General features: G+C 40.0%; 1 protein-coding gene across 3 annotated transcripts in view; it reads right to left on the bottom strand.

The window, feature by feature from the left end:
- The window catches only part of PDK3 (pyruvate dehydrogenase kinase, isozyme 3), a 66,931-nt gene that overhangs the window by 30,717 nt on the left and 17,738 nt on the right, over positions 1–18,476 (bottom strand). For all 3 annotated transcript variants that reach the window (XM_005861761.2, XM_005861762.2, XM_014536064.1), the window contains exons 2-5: positions 15,660–15,801; positions 11,794–11,865; positions 4,996–5,180; positions 2,130–2,219 (exon numbers count right to left, since the gene is read on the bottom strand). In XM_005861761.2, the coding sequence (XP_005861823.1) occupies positions 2,130–2,219; positions 4,996–5,180; positions 11,794–11,865; positions 15,660–15,801 (489 nt within the window). The remainder of the gene's footprint in view (positions 1–2,129; positions 2,220–4,995; positions 5,181–11,793; positions 11,866–15,659; positions 15,802–18,476) is intronic.

Raw genomic sequence — 18,476 nt, 5'->3', positions numbered from 1 at the left:
CCCCCCCCCCCCCCCCCCCCCCCGCAGAGGCCTGCAGATGATTAACCACAGGCTTCTCTTGTGAGAGAGTTACCTGTAGGATTCTTAGGGAGCTGAGGCTGGATCTATTCATCTTATAATGGAAATAATTTGAGTGAATATTTCCTAATTAAACAGGGGCCAGAACAGCTTGGCAATTCTAGGCTGGGCAAAGGCCCCTAGGCCTGGGTCCTCTTCCCTGGATTTAAGAATGCTCAGGGTAGCCCAGCCAGCATGGCTTGGTGGTTGAGCATCGACCTGTAAACCAGGAGGTCACGGTTTGATTCCTGGTCAGGGCACAAGCCTGGGTTGTGGGCTCAATCCCTGGTGTGGGGCATGCAGGAGGCAGCCAATCAATGATTCCCTCTCATCATTGATGTTTCTATCTCCCTCTCCCTCTCCCTTCCTCTCTGAAATTAATAAAATATACTAGTATTTTTTTTTAGGGTAGAGCGCGAATGCAGTCCCCCACTACCACAAATTACACAGTCGAGTTTCCCACATTTGGGGAAATCGCAGGGGTCAGCGTACCCGGAGTGCAATGGGTAAGCCTCGCCTTGGGGAAACCACCTTCGTGATCATGGTATCTCCCCTGCCAGGTAAGTATATATACTAGTATTTTTAAAAAAAGAATGCCCAGAGTAGCCCAGCCAGTGTTGCTCAGTGGTTGAGCATTGACCTATGAACCAGGAGGTCACAATTCAATTCCCAGTCAGGGCACATGCCTGGGTTTCAGGCTCGAACTCCAGTGTGGAACGTGCAGGAGGCAGCCAATCAATGATTCTTTCTCATCATTGATGTCTCTCTCTCTCTCTGCCACTCCCTTCCTCTCTGAAATCAATAAAAATATCTATCTATATATATAAAAGCCTAAGCGACCGAACAATTGGTCGCTATGACACGCACTGACCACCAGGGGTCAGATGCTCAATGCAGGAGCTGCCCCCTGGTGGTCAGTGCGCTCCCACGGCCAACCTCCCACAGCCGGCCAACCTCCTGTGGTCCCTCCCCCTGGCTGGCCCATCCCCATGGGCACGGATTGCCGACCAGGCCATCCATGCACGAATTTGTGGAGGACCCCACCCGTGCATGAATTCATGCACCGGGCCTCTAGTATTTATAATAAAAATGCGCAAGGTACACAAGCAGCACTGGCTGCTGATGGTGTGATGTTCCTCCAGTGTGGAGGCTGCACACACTGGGCCACCTCCCTTGGCTCTAACTCCAGCAGCAAAGGTCACTCTGCTTGAGGTAGGCTTGAGAGCTTTACCAAGCAGACAAGGCCCTCTTCTACCTCCTACTGACTTAGCTACACAGTCCAGAAAATGGAAGAGCAACAAAGATCCTTGGTGAAGACCAGGAGAGTGGTGGCCACGAACACTTGTGTGTGTTTAGAGGAGGGAGAGGACGGTCACAATAGGAGGTATCATCTTGGGAAGGGACAATTTGGGAATGTGAGGCTGCACAGAGTATCTGTACTCCTGAAAACAACTGAAAAAGAGGTCTAGAAACCTGTCAGATCACTTGCAACCAGGAAGGTTTTCTGGAGCTGGCATCTATCTTAAATGAATAACAAGGAAACTGCAGCTCAGATTCAAAGCGCCTGGGGACTAGGGACTTATGGTTTTAGGGCTCTGTTTTATACCAAGGCTACTGGGACAGAGTCCAGCTCGATGTCTAGTGACCCCACGAAGCCCACATGCCATGTAGATTCTGAAGCCTGGGTGCACGTCAAAAAGATGCTTCCATTTTACAAACACGTGAATTCAGCCAAATTTTATAACAAGCGTTTGCATTCTCTGAGATTTTCAGATACTGGTGGCGATCAAAACTTAGACTCCTACTTAGGCTGACAAATGTTCATGGTTTAAGATAGAACTAGAAGTAAAACCCTAGTCAATGAAGTAGAAACTCCCATTTTGAGCAGCGTGAATTATGCATCTTTTCCTGAATTGCCTAAAAAGAACATTTCATATTTGGGTGAAGTAGCTTGGGCCCAGAGTGGCCTGAGGACTCGGCAAACAACTGAGCAACATAACCCTATCGCCAAGCTGCCTTATAGCACCACATCATTTGAAGTACAATCGCTAACATTACAGTGGTCTCCTTACCTTTCACGACATCAGCCACGTTGCAGGTGGGATCGATACTTCCGATGTGTTTAGGATGAGCAGGATTTGTGTCACCACCAAACAAAAGCGCTAAACAAACACAGAAGGGAAGGGAGAGATTATAAACAAAGCAGGCTGGGATGGTCAAGCAGAGAAAAATGGAGGATTCTCGTGTTTGTAAGAATCATTTTAGCATCCACAGTGACTTAAAGTAACAGAAGACAGAGTGGGGCAAAAGTGGGTTTACAGTTGTATGTGAAACACAGAGTTCATTTTTGTATTATTATTTATTGTTGTATCCTTTTCCATTATCAACAACTGTAAACCTACTTTTGCCCTACCCTGAATATATGATGAGGGGACAACGAAGAAGGAAGGATGTGCTTTAAGACCTGTCAGTAGCGCTCAGCAGGTCCTAAAGCAGTGACACATGCCAGGTGGTCCAATCCTTTCTTTCTGACCCAATGTAACTTGGATGAAAAAACTGCCTTTCAACTTGACCCACCTTCTCAGTACTACTGCGGACATTTAATCCAACATTCACTCAGTAGTTAGAAAACACAGCCTGCACATTAGGCCAGGCTTGTGAGATGTCTTCACTGTGAACATTTCAAATGCCTCCATCATGGAGATTATTTTTCAATGTTGTATACACAAATGATATTTGTTCAAGTATTTTTTAACCCCAAAGTTTTCAATTTTTTTTATCCTCACCCAAGGATATGTTTATTGATTTGAGAGAGAGAGGGAGGGAGAGAGAGAAACATCGATCAGTTGCCTGTTGCCTTCCATACGCACCCCGACAAGGGGATCAAACCTGCAACCTAGATATGTGCCCTGACTGGCAATCGAACCCGCAACCTTTTGGTGTATAGGACGACACTCCAACCAACTGAGCCACCTGGCCAGGAACATTCAAGTATTTTTAAAAGTATAAATGCTTTCAAAATACACAAGATTGGCAAATTTGACTTCTGAACAAAAGCCAAAAGGAGCCCCAAAGGAAAAAGTAATCTAACTTCAGTGTTTATAGGTATATGTATATAATATTTATTTATTTTTGGTATAGTTGTTTTTAAATCAAACAAAAATTGGGAACAACTTAGATTTCACAAAAGGAGAATGCTTCAATAATATAGGGGAGATTTTAAATTATAAAAATGCTGAATATGAGCACTAGGCCAATACATAAAGTTCCAACTGATTGAGTGAAAGAAAATCAGAAGTGACAAGCTTAGTCCATGATCTAAAAATATGTACATATAGCCCGGCCAGTGTGGCTCAGTAGTTGAGTGTCAACCTATGAACCAGGACGTCACGGTTCGATCCCCAGTGTGGTGTGTGCAGGAGGCAGCTGATCAATGATTCTCTCTCATCACTGATGTTTCTCTCTCTCTCCCCCTCTCCCTTCCTCTCTGAAATCAATAAAAACATATATTAAAAAATAAATAAAACATATACATATATACACAGACACAGATTTAGGTCAGTAAGACATTATAGTTATCTAAGTAGTTTAGTTAAATAGTATATAGGTTCTTTTTTTCCTTCAAATCTCCTATAAATTGTTATATTTTTTAAAAAATAATAAATTACCTTTATTATCATATCATCAGAGTGATATGTTTTGATTATTGTTATGAAGAGTTATATATTTTACTTGTAACTAATATGATTTTTTTTCAATTACAGTTGACATTCAATATTATATTGGTTTCGGTACACAGCATACATTTCTATTTTTAAAAGCTATACATTTAGAACCAACCACATTTATTTTTTATGTGCCCAGGCATGAATCAGCTGGCCAACAACACAGGCATCAGCTAGAATGAACTAAGGACTGTGTGCCTGCTTTGCCCCTGATGGATATAAGAGCAACACCACCAATCTGGTGTCTCCTTGCCCATTGCCAGGGGGTCCAACCTTCATGTAATAGCTGAATAACATTCATTTATCCAAATAAATAAAATTAGTAAAATAAAGATACATTATCCATTTTATGACTCAGTAAAGAGGATGATTTAGACTCTAGATGTGTGGATGCTTTTTCATAAGAATTATGAAATCAGCCCGGCCGGCTTGGCTTAATGGTTGAGCATTGACCTATGAACCAGGAGATTATTGGTTCAATTCCCGGTCAGAGCACATGCCCGGGTTGTGGGCTCAATCCCCAGTGTGGGGCATGCAGGGGGCAGCCAATCAATGATTCTCTCTCATCATTGATGTTTCTCTCCCTCTCTCCCTCTCCCTTCCTCTCTGAAATCAATAAAGATGTATTTTTTCAAAGGAATTATGAAATCAGGCAAAGAGACAATGCTAAAAATAAGCCCCAACTTTTTTTGTGGAGAAAATTTTAGTTGCTTTTTTTTTCTTATCTGCTTATCAGCCTGGAGAGTGGACTAAATCTCTCAGGATTATGGTTTGATAACTCGCTTAATCTGTTTTCACTGATCATTATGACATAAAAGACCAATTGCTCATATTGTCAACATGCCAATTCAATATTCCCAGAAACAATGTTTTTAAAACCAAAAAGGAAACCATCCAATAACCTGGAAAAAATACTAGAACATTCTCTCAGAGACACATAAAAGTGTTTGGAGATTAATACGGCGCCATTAAAGCTGGACCTTCGCCCCCATCAGGAATGGGACAGCAAAGGCTTAGCATCAAATAGCCTTTCAATGATTTATTTGAACAAAGAATACTAATGAATAGCTTTTTACTAGATAGGATTTACTTAGAAAAAAACTTAACTAGGAATGAAATTTCTACAGACAAAAATGCAGATCTGTAACAGGGAAACATATGGAAGAAATCACTCTGATTACCATTTCAAATCTGGACCAAAAGCCCGACTTACTGTGCTGGTTAATAAGCATGCGGAAGGAGATGCGGTTGGTATAGAAGCGATCCAGGAAATACTGGATGTTACTGCTAGTGAACGGATCAAACCCAAACTTCTCCTTGTATTCAATCACTCCTTGTGCCATTGTAGGAACCACATCATTGTGTCTATTTCTGACTTGAATAAGAACTTGTAGAAAGCTGTGTGGGAGAGAAACAAAAGTAGTCAGTCTTTATATCTCATGGCTGATGCATAACCTCCCCAATTCCATCTCCGGACTACTTATCTTCTGGTATTTCTATAGGTAGAGACATCATAATCATTACAGGCTACAAGGAAGAACTCATGGGAAACAGAAGTATTACCTAAGTTTTTGCCTGAAACTTTCTACAGAAATTCTTTCAGAGACACAAAAAGTAAACAGTTCCAGTAAAGAAAAAATGCTCAAATAACTTTTTAAGGAATCCACTGCCTTTTTGGATAAATGATCTATATATATAAAAGCCTAATATGCAAAGTGTCCCCTCAGGAGTTCGACTGGAAGACTGGGAGTTTGATCACTCGCTATGAAGTGCACTGACCACCAGAGGGCAGCGTGGAATGAAGGAAGGCTCCGGCTGGCAGCCAGAAGACCCTGATCAGCCCTGATCGCCAACCAGGCTTAGGGACCCTACCCATGCAGGAATTTCGTGCACCAGGCCTCTAGTTACATATAACACAGGTTCTATAAATATTTGCTGAATAAATAATTGCAGAGCATATTATTTTTTCTGACAACATGAGGACAATCCAAAAAATTTTCCAAGAATTTATTATGGAGTTCCAAAGCAAAAGGTTCGGATGGTCAGACACTTAGCATATTAGCCTATTTATTCAATATGCTAATGAATAAATAATGTCAAACTTTTGAAGAGTAAAATTTTGAAATATAATTCTCATAGCAGTAAAATATAGTGATGAAATGTAGATAGAATAAAGACAAAACAAACCTATTTACGTATTGTGGTATATTACTGTAAAGATGCAGACAGAAAATGTATTATGGATGGTAAGTAACTAAGAAGAGAAAGACAAGTCAATGGAACCAATAAAAAGCTTGGAACCAGGATGAAGGGTGAGTGAGTATATGCATATAAAAATTGAGCATATCGATAAAGTGGCATTGCAAATCAGTAGGGAATCAATCAAATTACTTGGGACAGCTGCTTAACAATTTAGTCGCAACCCAATTTCCAGCCTTCAGCCAAACAGTGGGTTAAGAGATTTAAATGCAAGAGGGCAAAATCACATAAAAGATAAAAGAAAATCAGGTGAGAAAGTATATAACCTTGGAGTAAGGAAGGCTGTTCTAAATTTAATACCAAGGGCAGAAACCAGGAAGAAAGAAATTATATGACTGGGTAGAATTTCAGCAATTCTGTCAAAAAAAAAACAAACAAGGGAAACTGGGAAAAGTCTATTTGGAAGAGTTACTATCCTTAATAAAAAAAAAAAAAAAAGATGAGCCCCCCTCCCATAGGAAAACTAGGCAAGTAATATGGTATCAAAGGAGAATTACCAGAGGAAATGCAAATGCCAAAAACTTCCCCTTCACAAATAATAAAAGAAAAACAAATTAAAACAGTGCAACAGCTGTATTTAAGAGCTGTTCTTTAGAGCAGTGGTCACCAACCTTTCGGATCTCATGGACCACCAGTGGTCCGCAGACCACAGGTTGGCGACTGCTGCTTTAGAGCACTGTTCGTAGTCACAAGAAAACTGTAAACCCTTCTAAAACCCAAAGATAGGAGTTCAAATCCCATGACTTATCTTTAGATGGACTATTATGAAACTGAATAGTGCTGTAGATCTGTAACGTCACATGGTTATTTTTGTAAAAAAAAAAAAATTCATACAAATGCATAGGTATGCCTGGTTAAAAGTTGGGATGGAAGGAAAATGTTTAGAATAGTTGTCCCCTGGCAGTGGAAATGTGGAGTGACTTTCTTTTTAATTATCTTAATAGTCTTATTTTCCCCAATGATGAAATATGTCTGTAACAAATGCATACAGAGACAGCAAACCTGAGTAAATCAACTCTGAAATTAGGAGGTCATAATTATTCACAAGAAATTTTATGAAGGATAATTTGTCCTTTACATAATGCTCTTTCTTTATTTTTTTATTTTTGTTTTGTTTTGTTTTATTGTTAATCCATAAAACATTATTTTTTCATTGATTTTTAGAGTATATTTTTCCATTGATTTTTAGAGAGAGTAGAGGGAGGAGGAGAAACATCAATGTGAGAGAGACACATCGATTGGTTGCCTCCCACATGTGCCCCGACCAGGCCCAGGATTGAGCCTCAACCAAGGTATGTGCCCTTGACCAGAATCAAACCAGGGACCCCTGTCCTCGGGACTATGCCCTATCCACTGAGCTAAACTGGCTAGGGCCATAATGCTCTGTGTCTCAACTTATCTGAAAGGAGGAGACTTGCCTTCATGGTTCAGTTCTCAGCTACTTGCCCAATCTTCTGGGGCTCTTCTAAACTTATCTATATATATAAACCACAAATATGTTAAGTGTCCAACCGTCTGACCGGTCGCTATGATGCACACTGACCACCCGGGGCAGTCAACGCAGGAGCCGCTGAGCTGCAGTGACTTGGCAGTGGCAGTTCTCAGGTGATGCACCCCGAAACCAGAGAGGAGGGAGCCCGACTCCTCGCGGGGCTGCGCGATTCCACCTTTGGCCATGGTTTATGTTGTTGCTGGGGCACTGTCGCCCTGAATCTGGTTTACTGCACACTTGCGTTTGCATTCCACACCCTGTACAACAGCAACTTTGAAGAGTGCCCTCTTGCACTCTGGGACCCCTTGAGGGATGTCAGAGAGCCAGTTTCAGCCTGATTCCCGCAGGCCAGGCTGAGGGACCCCACCTGCCAGAGGGACTCTGCTCACTCTGCAGATGCCTGAGAGGGACTGCGGGAGGTTGCCTCCAGGACGTGTCCAGCCCGTCTCGCCCAGTCCTGCCCTGCCGGCCACCTTCTAACTAATTTCCTTTCAATGTGCACAAATCTGTGCACCGGGTCACGTAGTCATTACATAAATGTGCTTGTCCTCTAAGCTACTTCCACTCTACTTAAATGATTTCCCTGCCCATGACTCCTATATAACCTCTCACTGAACACAAAAGACTACTACTATGAGTAACATGACTCACCTTCACTCCTTCCTTCACTATGGGCCCCAGGCTTCAAAAATCCCAAATATCCTAACTAGCTGCGTGCACCTAGGCAAGCTTCCAAAGCTCCCTGAGTGAGAGCTATTATTACAAAGATCTTGTACACACTTGACCCAGCACTTAGCAGTTTACAATGCAGGCTCACGTCCATAAATCACATCAGACTGACCACCTGTTCCAGAAACTGAGACAGGACTCTGGGAACCACACAGCAGAAATTGAATATCACATACTTCCACAAATCTGTGTCCTAAAATTCGAAGCTAGAAAGAGGCCAGTCCTCATTTTTAAGATATCAGCCAAGCAAACTGTTACTTGCTAATGACTTCTGAGAAAACAAAGCTTCTGGATTGGATTCATTTAATTTCAAAACCTTAAATGACAGCAAGAGTTGATAGTAATGCCCAACTGGCGTGGCTCAGTGGTTGAGTGTCGACCTGTGAACCAGGAGGTCATGGTTCGATTCCCAGTCAGGGCACATGCCTAGGCTTCAGGCTCGATTCCCAGTGGGGGCATGCAGGAGGCAGCTGATCAATGATTCCCTCTCATCACCGATGTTTCTATCTCTCTCTCCCTCTCCCTTCCTCTCTGAAATCAATAAAAAATATATTTTAAAAAAACAAGTTGATAGTAAGAAAAACACTGCATCTGGAACTCTAACCTTCCTTCCACGTTTCACAGATTCGTTGCACAAACACCTAGCCAAGTATAAAACAGGTCAATATTTTCCCCTTTATATTTTAATTTACAACTAAACTTGATCTAACCACTCATGGCTTGACCCAGCAGTGCTGGCAGTATGGTACATGGTCAAGAACAGTGTCCTACGAAAAAGGAAATGTGATTTCCAGATCCAGCTCTACTACTCACTAATGTTATGATCTTGGGCAAGTCACCTCACACCTTGACCTCAGTTTCCCTATCTGTGAATTGAGAGGGCTGGGTCAAATGCCTGGTGCTGAGGTCTTATATAAAGTGTTGTTTCTCTAGTTCTTTTCATGGAACACCTATATGTAAGGTGCTCAGTCTCACAATTGTGTGGACCAGGTTTCTACTTAGAAATTCCTCAGCACAACGGGCCTTCCATATGCATTCATTCATGTGTTTATGAAACAGGAAGAAAGTAATGTAAAAAGGATACTTCATTTCCTTGAGGGAAAGAGCCACACTCAGAGCTAGGGTTCGTGTTTTCTGGTTAAATGAAAATGAAAAACAAATATTTCCCATCGGCATGAGCATTTAGTGGTCTTCGTGCATAATAACAGCAATAGAATCAAAGTTGTCATATAAAAAGCACACTCTTTTCTGTTTCTCCAAAATAAAACCATTATTGGTTTTCGGCATTCAAATGTAGCAACACATTGAACATTTTTTTTAAAGACTGAAAAGATTGTGTAATAGCTTATTGCTACCGTGGAAGAAATGGGCATTGAGCATATCAAGAACTCGGAGAGCTCTCGCCAATCAATCAGAAGGCAACAGAGAAATATATGAAGGACTTCCTGTACTTATGCTGAACAGAAGGGGCAAGAGGGGACATGCTTGTCTTGGTGCTGATCTTAGAAGAAAAGATTTCAGCTTTTCACTGGTCCTTCCTCAAGTGGCTAAATAGATAAACAAGGAAGAGCAAGCAAGAGGACAAATTTAGAAGACTATAAGACAGATTTGTAAGGAATAGTCAACTGCCACAGTACTGGTGGATCCAGGGGTGCGGATGACAGAGGTTATGCTGCCATATTGGAAAAATATTTTTGTAAAGGATAATTCAAGCATTAATATGTTTCAGTGTCACGCAAAAAGTTTTAAATGCTTTTAGTGGATAATTTCAAACATCTCTTTTGCATCACACTATTAAACCACTTAATCTATATGTAATAAAGCAGACTACAGTTTGTGATTATAATTCATCAAGCAAAACTTTGAACTGTCTGTGGTACTTAATTATATAACCAGGAAGTAGGAATTATAATGTAAAACACAGTTCAATAAATGATGCAATTAATATCTTAAGTAAATGTCTTTGTAAAATGTCACCAACTCAGATTTAAGGGAACAATATACAGCATGTCCAAAACATGTACACACACTTTAACAGCTGATAGCTCAACTGATGTTGCTTTCTTTTCAGCCAGACTAAGTTTTGAACAAAGGAAATTCATCCTAAAATGCTACTGGAAGTTTGAAAATGCAGTTGAAGTACAAACATTGCCTTTATAATTATTCAAAGTGTATATAGATTTTTGGGGGTATCCCAAAAAATATATACACACTTTTAACAGCTGATAACTCACTTAATTTTCACTCCATTTCAGGTTTAACTGATTTGATATAGTGGGTGAAGCTAGACTAAGCTTTGAACAAAGAAAATTTATCTGCTGGACTTATTTATGGAGATACATAAAAGACAAAAGTTTACGGTACAAAACTGGCAAGAGTTGACTAATTAAAGGCGCACAAATACCAAACAAAATGATTTTTTATGTTTGCCATTCCATTGCTTTACATTATCAGCAGTGCCTGGACCAGAACGGTCATCAGCTTGAAAAAAGGCATTGATAAAAAAATTATTCATTTCTGTAGAATCTTTTAAATTTTAAAATGAACTGTATGTTAATAAATACTAACTTTATAACCATTCAATGTATGTATACATTTTGGGGGGACACCCTATATAATGCAAGAACTTCATCAGTGGTCAGGATTAATAATTTTAAATAGACTACATGAAGATTTTAAGATGTATCATAATATAATAAAAAGAGAAAAAATTGTATCACTGCCACAAATAACCTAGTTAGTTAGCTGTATGCAATATGCATCTGGATTGTTTGAACTGTAAAAGTAAAGAATTTGTAAGTCTAAATAAATAAATATTTCATAAAAATACTGTAAAGGACTGTGTAGATAGATTCATGCATATAAAGAGACCACTGCATTCTTCAAATGACCACTAGGTGGAACATTTACTGCAACATTTAGAGTGAGGGCCCGCACCAGTTCCCCAGAAGCACAAAAGTATTAAGAATTAGATCATATGCTAAGCAAAATAAGTCAGATGGAAGATGTCAAGTACCCTATGCTTTCACTCTAATGTGGGATATAAAACTGAAAGCAACATATGAACAAACAAGACAAACAAATGAAAAAAACTCCTAGACACAGAAAACAAACAGTATGGTGGTTGCCAGAAAGAAACGGGGTTGGGGGAAAGGTAGTAAAGAGTAAAGAGGAGCAAATATACGATGTGGGTAATGAACACACAATGGAATATAAAGGTGCTGTATTATAGAATTGTACACTTAAAGCTGATATTTTATTTAAACAATGTCACCCCAATATAGTTAATTAAAATTTTTTTAAAGAATTAGATCATGAACCATAATCTAAGTGTCATTATTCATTTTGTACTGTTACGTTTTTAACTCAATTTTTAAATTAAAAAAGGCAATGTTGAATCATTCCACATTAAGAAACCTAATGCTTCCATCCAAATTATACTTCTTGATTCTCATTGACATGAGCTCCATTCACCAAACCACTTTTTACCTGGATCTTTTGACTTTTAGATGAGCTTGGTACCATACTTACTTATCTAAGACCTTTGGATCCTCAGGGCTCCTATTTTCATACTCCAAAAGTTCAAGGAAGCTCTGCATATACCTGAAAAAAGAAGACCTACTGTGTTAGCTGTCTACCCAACACCCATTTCTCCTTTCCCTCTTCCATAGAGTACCCCCCATTTTCACTCAAGGAACATCCCCTCCCCTCCCCCAAGCAGTTCAAGTGCTTCGGGAAAAGCCGATGCCACGCACAGCTCCTAGGGGGCCTGACTTTTCTCTGGGCAATGCTATTTCTATTGTCACTCATTCCTAATTAGTCTGGTAGTCCAGGTCTAAGCCTGTTACTGCGTCACATATCCCTGGGCACCGGGATTGGCTCAGGAATGGGCATTCTGTCTCAATGCAGAACAGTGACATAAGAAAGACTTAATGGAGGTCTCTGGGAGAGAAATCAACTTGCTCTGCTGTTGTAGTTGGCTGTGTGGATGCGAAGACTGGGACTGTTGCAGCTATTCTGTCACCAGGAGGAAATCCAGCCTGAAGGTGAAGCCAACACCATGGAAAGCAGGACCTTGAGAAGCTCATGACATCTCTGAATCAAAGCAACACCAAAAGCTCATCCTATGGCTGCATCTTATAGTGACAAACAAGCCAATTGTAATTGTTTCAGCCAGGTTTAGTTGGATTTCTTACAAACATACCCTAACTGACACACCAAACCTAGAGTTTAATTATCCAAAAAAGTGCACATAAATTGTAAGAAGCACATGTGTGACACTGAATTGTGCACTAAGAACTTAGAAACCAGAAATAATGAAGGTTCCTTCTCAGAGTTAAATTCTCTTAAACACTCAGAAACAGCTTCAGAATTAAGAAGAGCTCCTTCCTATCTGCCTGGCCAGAGTGGCTCAGTGGTTGAGCATCGAACTATGAACCAGGAACTCATGGTTCTGTTCCTGGTCAGAGCACATACCCAGGTTGTGGGCTTGATCCCCAGTCAGAGGGGTGTGCAGGAGGCAGCCAATCGATGATTCTCTCACATCATTGATGTTTCTAGCTGTTTCTCCCTCTCCCTTCCTCTCTGAAATCGATAAAAAAAAATATATTTTTTAAAAGAATAGCTCCTTATCTCAATCAAGGCCAGTATAAGAAATAATGTGTCCAACATAAAGATCTAGAGAACACAGAAAAATGGGACCCAGGGTGGCACTTTACTGCAGCAGCTACATTCACACAGGACCTGCTGGATCCGGTGGTGATGCAGAGATTTCAATTACTCAGAGGTGTGTGATCTCTGCTTTGGATCTTAACATATCCTGAAAGAATTATCTCTTATTCTAATTATGTCTAACAATTAATGACACTAATCCTACTAGCCAGCTCTGATAGAGGATGAGGCTATTTAAGCAACTAAAAGTGACCATTAAGCACATAAATAGATATAAATTATATTTTTATTAATCAGCCTCACTTGACCTTTGTGACAATGCATAGTATATGTTCATCTCTGGGTATATTTTTTAAGTCTCTGGGTGGATAAAGCTATGGATTAGATAGTGCTAAAATCATCAGGCCAAATCACCCTGCAAAGGCCACTCTTAAGAGGGAAAAGAAATAACAACTAAACACAATGCACGATCCTGCATTGGATCCCTAAATTGGGGGTAGGGTGTTCTATAAAAAGAGAACACTATTAGGACAATTGATGAAATAAGAAGAAGTTCTACATATTAGAAAATATTACTGGATCAGTGCTAAATCCCCAAATTTAACATGCTGTGGTTTTCTAAGAATTGTTCTAAGTAGATACTTACTAAACTATTTAGGGGTAAAGGGTCATGATGTCTAGCATTAATGCAATGTTTCAGGAAAAAAATAACATGTGCGTATATTATATATGTGTGTGCGTTATGCCATACACACACACACACACACACACACATATACACATATATATACAGAGAGAGAATATGAATGAGAATGGTAGAACAAATGTCAAATGTTAGCAATTAGTGAATCTGGGTAAAGGTTTGTAATGGGAATTCTTGCTACTAGTCTTGCAAACCCTTCTGTTAAGTAGGAAATTATTTCAAAATTGAATGTTTAAGAAATGAAAAGGAGAAAATGTGTGTGTGTTTGGAACGGCCATGGAAAAGAATGGTGAGGAGACACGAAGAGTTGGCACAGTAATTTGAGTCTATACTTTGCCAATAATTCACTTTGAAGCTCCTGAAGTACCTTTTAAATAAGTGATAATAAATATTTAACTGTCACTGCCACCAAGACCAGGGGACTTGAAAGTCATCTAGCCTGCCTAGAACCCCCACCAGAGTAGCCCCCAATAGTGCTTATATACTTGCTTTTGGAAATCTCTAATGATGGCCTTGAGCAATAAAGAAGTCTCATGCAAACTTGCTGCTCCTTCTGAAACAAGCTATGCATTTAGTGTAGAAAGCAACTGACTATGAGATCGAAGCCATGGTCGCCATCTCTCCTGGGTTCCAGGGCCCCTGTGCCTCCCACAGGGAGGAGCTGCTGTGTGTCTGGGACAGGGACTGGACAGTGGATCTCCTAGACCTCCCAATAGAGTGTTTCTCTATTCTCAGCCTTAAGAATGTATTACAATTAATATAGGGTGGGCCAAAGTAGGTTGACAGTTGTGAGTAAGTGAAGCACAGAGTTTATTCTTGTATTATTCTTTATTTTGTGTTATATTATTTTCCATAGGAACAACTGTAAACCTACTTTTGCTTACCCCTGTATCACTGAGGAATGACTACTGAATGGCCATTCTCTTTCAGTAGCCTGGCCTCCACTGATCCTCTCAATGCAAGTTAATAGTTCTATTCTCCTTGTGTCTGTCCACATCATTCCCTTCCCCTAAAATGCTCTCCCTGTCCCTGCCTGAGAGCAATTTTTGCACCTGGCGTCCCCTTCTCCCCCAGCCTTCTCCAGTGACTTCTACCTCGCTTTTATAATCGAGAGGAGACCTGCCTGTATTTCTCAAATATATGCAAATCCTTTTCTAAAAATGCACCCACTCTCCTGCATCCTACCACTCACTAACCTCACCCTGCTGACCTAGTCAGTGGTTTACTCACAAATTCAACTTCCTCAATTAAATAACACGTTTTAAACTCAGAGCTGTATCTGATTGAGCTTTGAGTGGTACTTATTACAATTTTTCATACTATTCACATGGCAAATGCAGCATAGCAAGTAGTGATATTTTTCCAATCCAAGGTCCCTTTACATGACTTAATGTGTTCTAAAAGAAGTACTGCCTTCAAGGAACTTCTTTAAAAGGAAAACAAGCCCTGACCGGTTTGGCTCAGTGGCTAGAGCATTGGCCTGTGGACTGAAGGGTCCCAGGTTCGATTCCGGTCAAGGGCATGTACCTTGGTTGTGGGCACATCCCCAGTGGGGGTGTGCAGGAGGCAGCTGGTGGATGTTTCTAACTCTCTATCCCTCTCCCTTCTTCTCTGTAAAAGATCAATAAAATATATATTTTTTTAAAGGAAAACAAAAGGAGCAAGGCTGAGACTTGATGGAAGCAATATCCCCATCTAAAGGATTGCAGACCTGCGCACATCGGTAACTGCATTGCTATTCCTCTCTACTTTTCTGTACTCTCCCATTTTTTAAATAAGCCATCACATTTGTAAGCAGAAAAACAAAATTTGAAAGGTGTCTTGTACAGTTTAAAAGTATTTTCATTAAGGCGATTTTAAACTGTCAGTTAAAGAAAAAATCCTAATTTGCCTGGAAAACCCGGCTCTCCCAAGTGACTCACTCCTACACAGGCGCTGCGTGCACTTTTAGGGAGAATGGTCCCAATGCCAACTGTTCAGAGCATCATGGGAAGACCCATTTGAAGGCACATTATTTACTTACCAACTCTGGACCAATCCCACTGAAGGGCGGTTAAGCAAATTATCCGGCAGAAGATTAACTTCTCTCATGGTGTTAGCCAGGCGCACAGGAAGCTCCTTCCGTAGAAACATGTATGACGTTTTTTCACACGCATTGTCTCTCCCTATTCAGAGATGAAAAATTTTCCATGATTTACAATCTAATAGATGGAATAAATGGTGCCATGGTAGCAGTTACTGGTCGGGAAGAGAAAATTAAATAATCCTGCAACCTCTAGTTAAATTTTTATCCTCTGAAATAGCAAATTTAAGAAAATAATTTAATAAGAATAGCAAACAAACATTTATTCCAAGAGGCCACCTTGAAAGCAGTTTTTCTCCTTAACACAAATCTGCCCCTAGTGTTACTAGTGGTGATCTAAAAGTGACCTGGGTCCTAGCCGGTTTGGTTCAGTGGATAGAGCATCAGCCTGTGGACTGAAGGGTCTCGGGTTTGATTCTGGTCAAGGGCACGTACCTGGGTTGCAGGCTTGAACCCCAACCCTGGTCAGGGTGCGTGCGGGAGGCAACCAATGGATGTGTCTCTCTCACATCGATGTTTCTCTCTGTCTCTCCCCGTCCCTTCCATTCCCTCACAGTGGTTCTCAACCTTCCTAATGCTGTGACCCTTTAATACAGTTCCTCATGTTGTGGTGACCCCCAACCATAAAATTATTTTCGTTGCTACTTCATAACTGTAATTTTGCTACTATTATGAATCGTAAGGTAATAATATGATATGCAGGATGCATTTTCAGGGGTCGTGACCCACAGGTTGAGAACCGCTGCAAGTCCAAAACTTATCAATGGAAAAATATCCTCAGGTGAGAATTAACAAAAAAAGAAAAGTGACCTGGGATATAATCTGGGTTTGTTTTCAAATAAACACTGTGGGAAAACTGCCAAGTACAAAAGTAGGAGAATATATAAATCGACTCTTATTCAGAGGCATTTCCAGAAGGCAACAGATCCATTCATTCCACAAATATTCACCTACTATATACTGAGATTTTCTTCAAATGTGTTTTTTCAGGGACCACTCTGCCCCTCAGGGAAACAGCCACAGACCCCATGGCACCAATTAGAGTGCCTCATTATTGGTAGCTTCTCAACGATTTATTGGAATAATACTTTCAGAAGTTTGTAGTTTTAAAAAAGAGTACCTGAAAAATCTCCGGTTTTGCCTCCTACATTCTAATTTAGCTTTCAAGGCAAATTCTTTGTACTCAGATACCATAATTATACACCAGCTTAAAGAGGAATACGTCCTTTTGTAGTTAGTTAATTAGTGAACCTAAAAATAAATACAAGATACCTGATTTTTTTAAACCTTTCTGTGGTTTTCCTCCTATAGGTTGCAAGTATTTTATCCTGTATATTAATGCTAGATATTCAGTTTAAATCAAAGGGTTCCAATAAACTTTTTAAAGTAAACTTACAAAAAAAAATCCTTCTGGTTTTAATTGAATGTCCTCTCAAAAGGGTTCTGTTTTTATACGTCTTCTGGCAGACTATTTTCCAGTTCTTCTTTCCAGTTATTTGACTTCACTTTTTCCCCACTTCTGTGGCTTTTCTACATTCCTTCATTTTGATTTTCTATTTTTATTCTGCATTTCTCTACTCTATGTTATTTAAATTTACCAATTAAATTATTCCCTAGTATCAATTCAGAAGAAGACAGAGGAGTGGGTGAAGGACATGGAAAATTTTGCCTTTAGTGAACACAAATTAGTCATTGGCTTTAACACACTCATGTTTATTTCTTCAGTTCTTCTTCCTCATTTGATGAGCCTTTCGTTCTGTTCAGCTTTCTGTTTGCTTTTCCTACTTTGCCCTTCCATTGCAAAGCTGGAGACAATGTCTACATTTGCAAAAGGTATTATTGGCATTGCCTAGAAAAGTTCCAAGTAGCTTTCCATTCACCAAGATATAGAATGGCCCTGGTTGGTTTGGCTCAGTGGATAGAGTGTTGGACTGCAGACTGAAGGATCCCAGGTTCGACTCCAGTAAAAATATATTTTTTTAAAAAGATATAGAATGAATTAGATATAAAAACACAAATTACTTTTGATTTAATGCAGGGAGCCCTCTCAGTGGTGGCCGCCGTAAGAAAGGAGCATTTGACTAGCCTTCTGAGAGCAAGAATAATAGTTCAGACTTATTATTTTTATACCTGGTTTCCAGAGTGACCTGTATTTCTGGTGAATCTTTAATACTCTTTTCGACTAATTTACAGGAAGCCAAAAAAGCCCACAATTATTTCTCCAGTTAATGAAGTGACCTTGTATCTTATAGTTAGAGCAGAGGGCTGAGAAACCTCACAGCCACATGTAGAATCTCCTGTCTGGATTACTTAAAGGCTATCTTTGTCCTTTAACACTTGGTGGGGGATAGTTTGGGAATAGTAGTAATGGAATGAGGGAATGGAAAAGGAGAGCAACAAATGGAAAAATTATTAGCAAGGCATCAAAACCCAACAGAGTGAGCAGCTCATTCAGATAATGCTGCTTTTTCTAAATACTGTCAATGTATTTTTACCATTAACCATCTTAAAATGGATAAATTAACCGAGAAAATAGAATTTTCAGGGCAGCTCGTTGATTTTTCTCCAGTTGTAAGATTTCAATCTTTGAAAACATTGAATTTTAGAACTATACGTAGTTAATTCTTGGACTTACCAAGGCTAAACAATGATTAATTGAAGAGTCCTTCAGAGACACTGCCTGAAGTGTGAACAGAGAAGCTATCAACTGATTGTGAATATCCTTCAAAAGAATCCCTTATTTTTTTAGCTTCATTT

This window comes from Myotis brandtii, unplaced genomic scaffold (genome assembly GCF_000412655.1).
Source record: "Myotis brandtii unplaced genomic scaffold, ASM41265v1 scaffold156, whole genome shotgun sequence".
NCBI lineage: Eukaryota > Metazoa > Chordata > Mammalia > Chiroptera > Vespertilionidae > Myotis > Myotis brandtii.
This window is presented reverse-complemented; position numbering and strand designations above follow the sequence as displayed.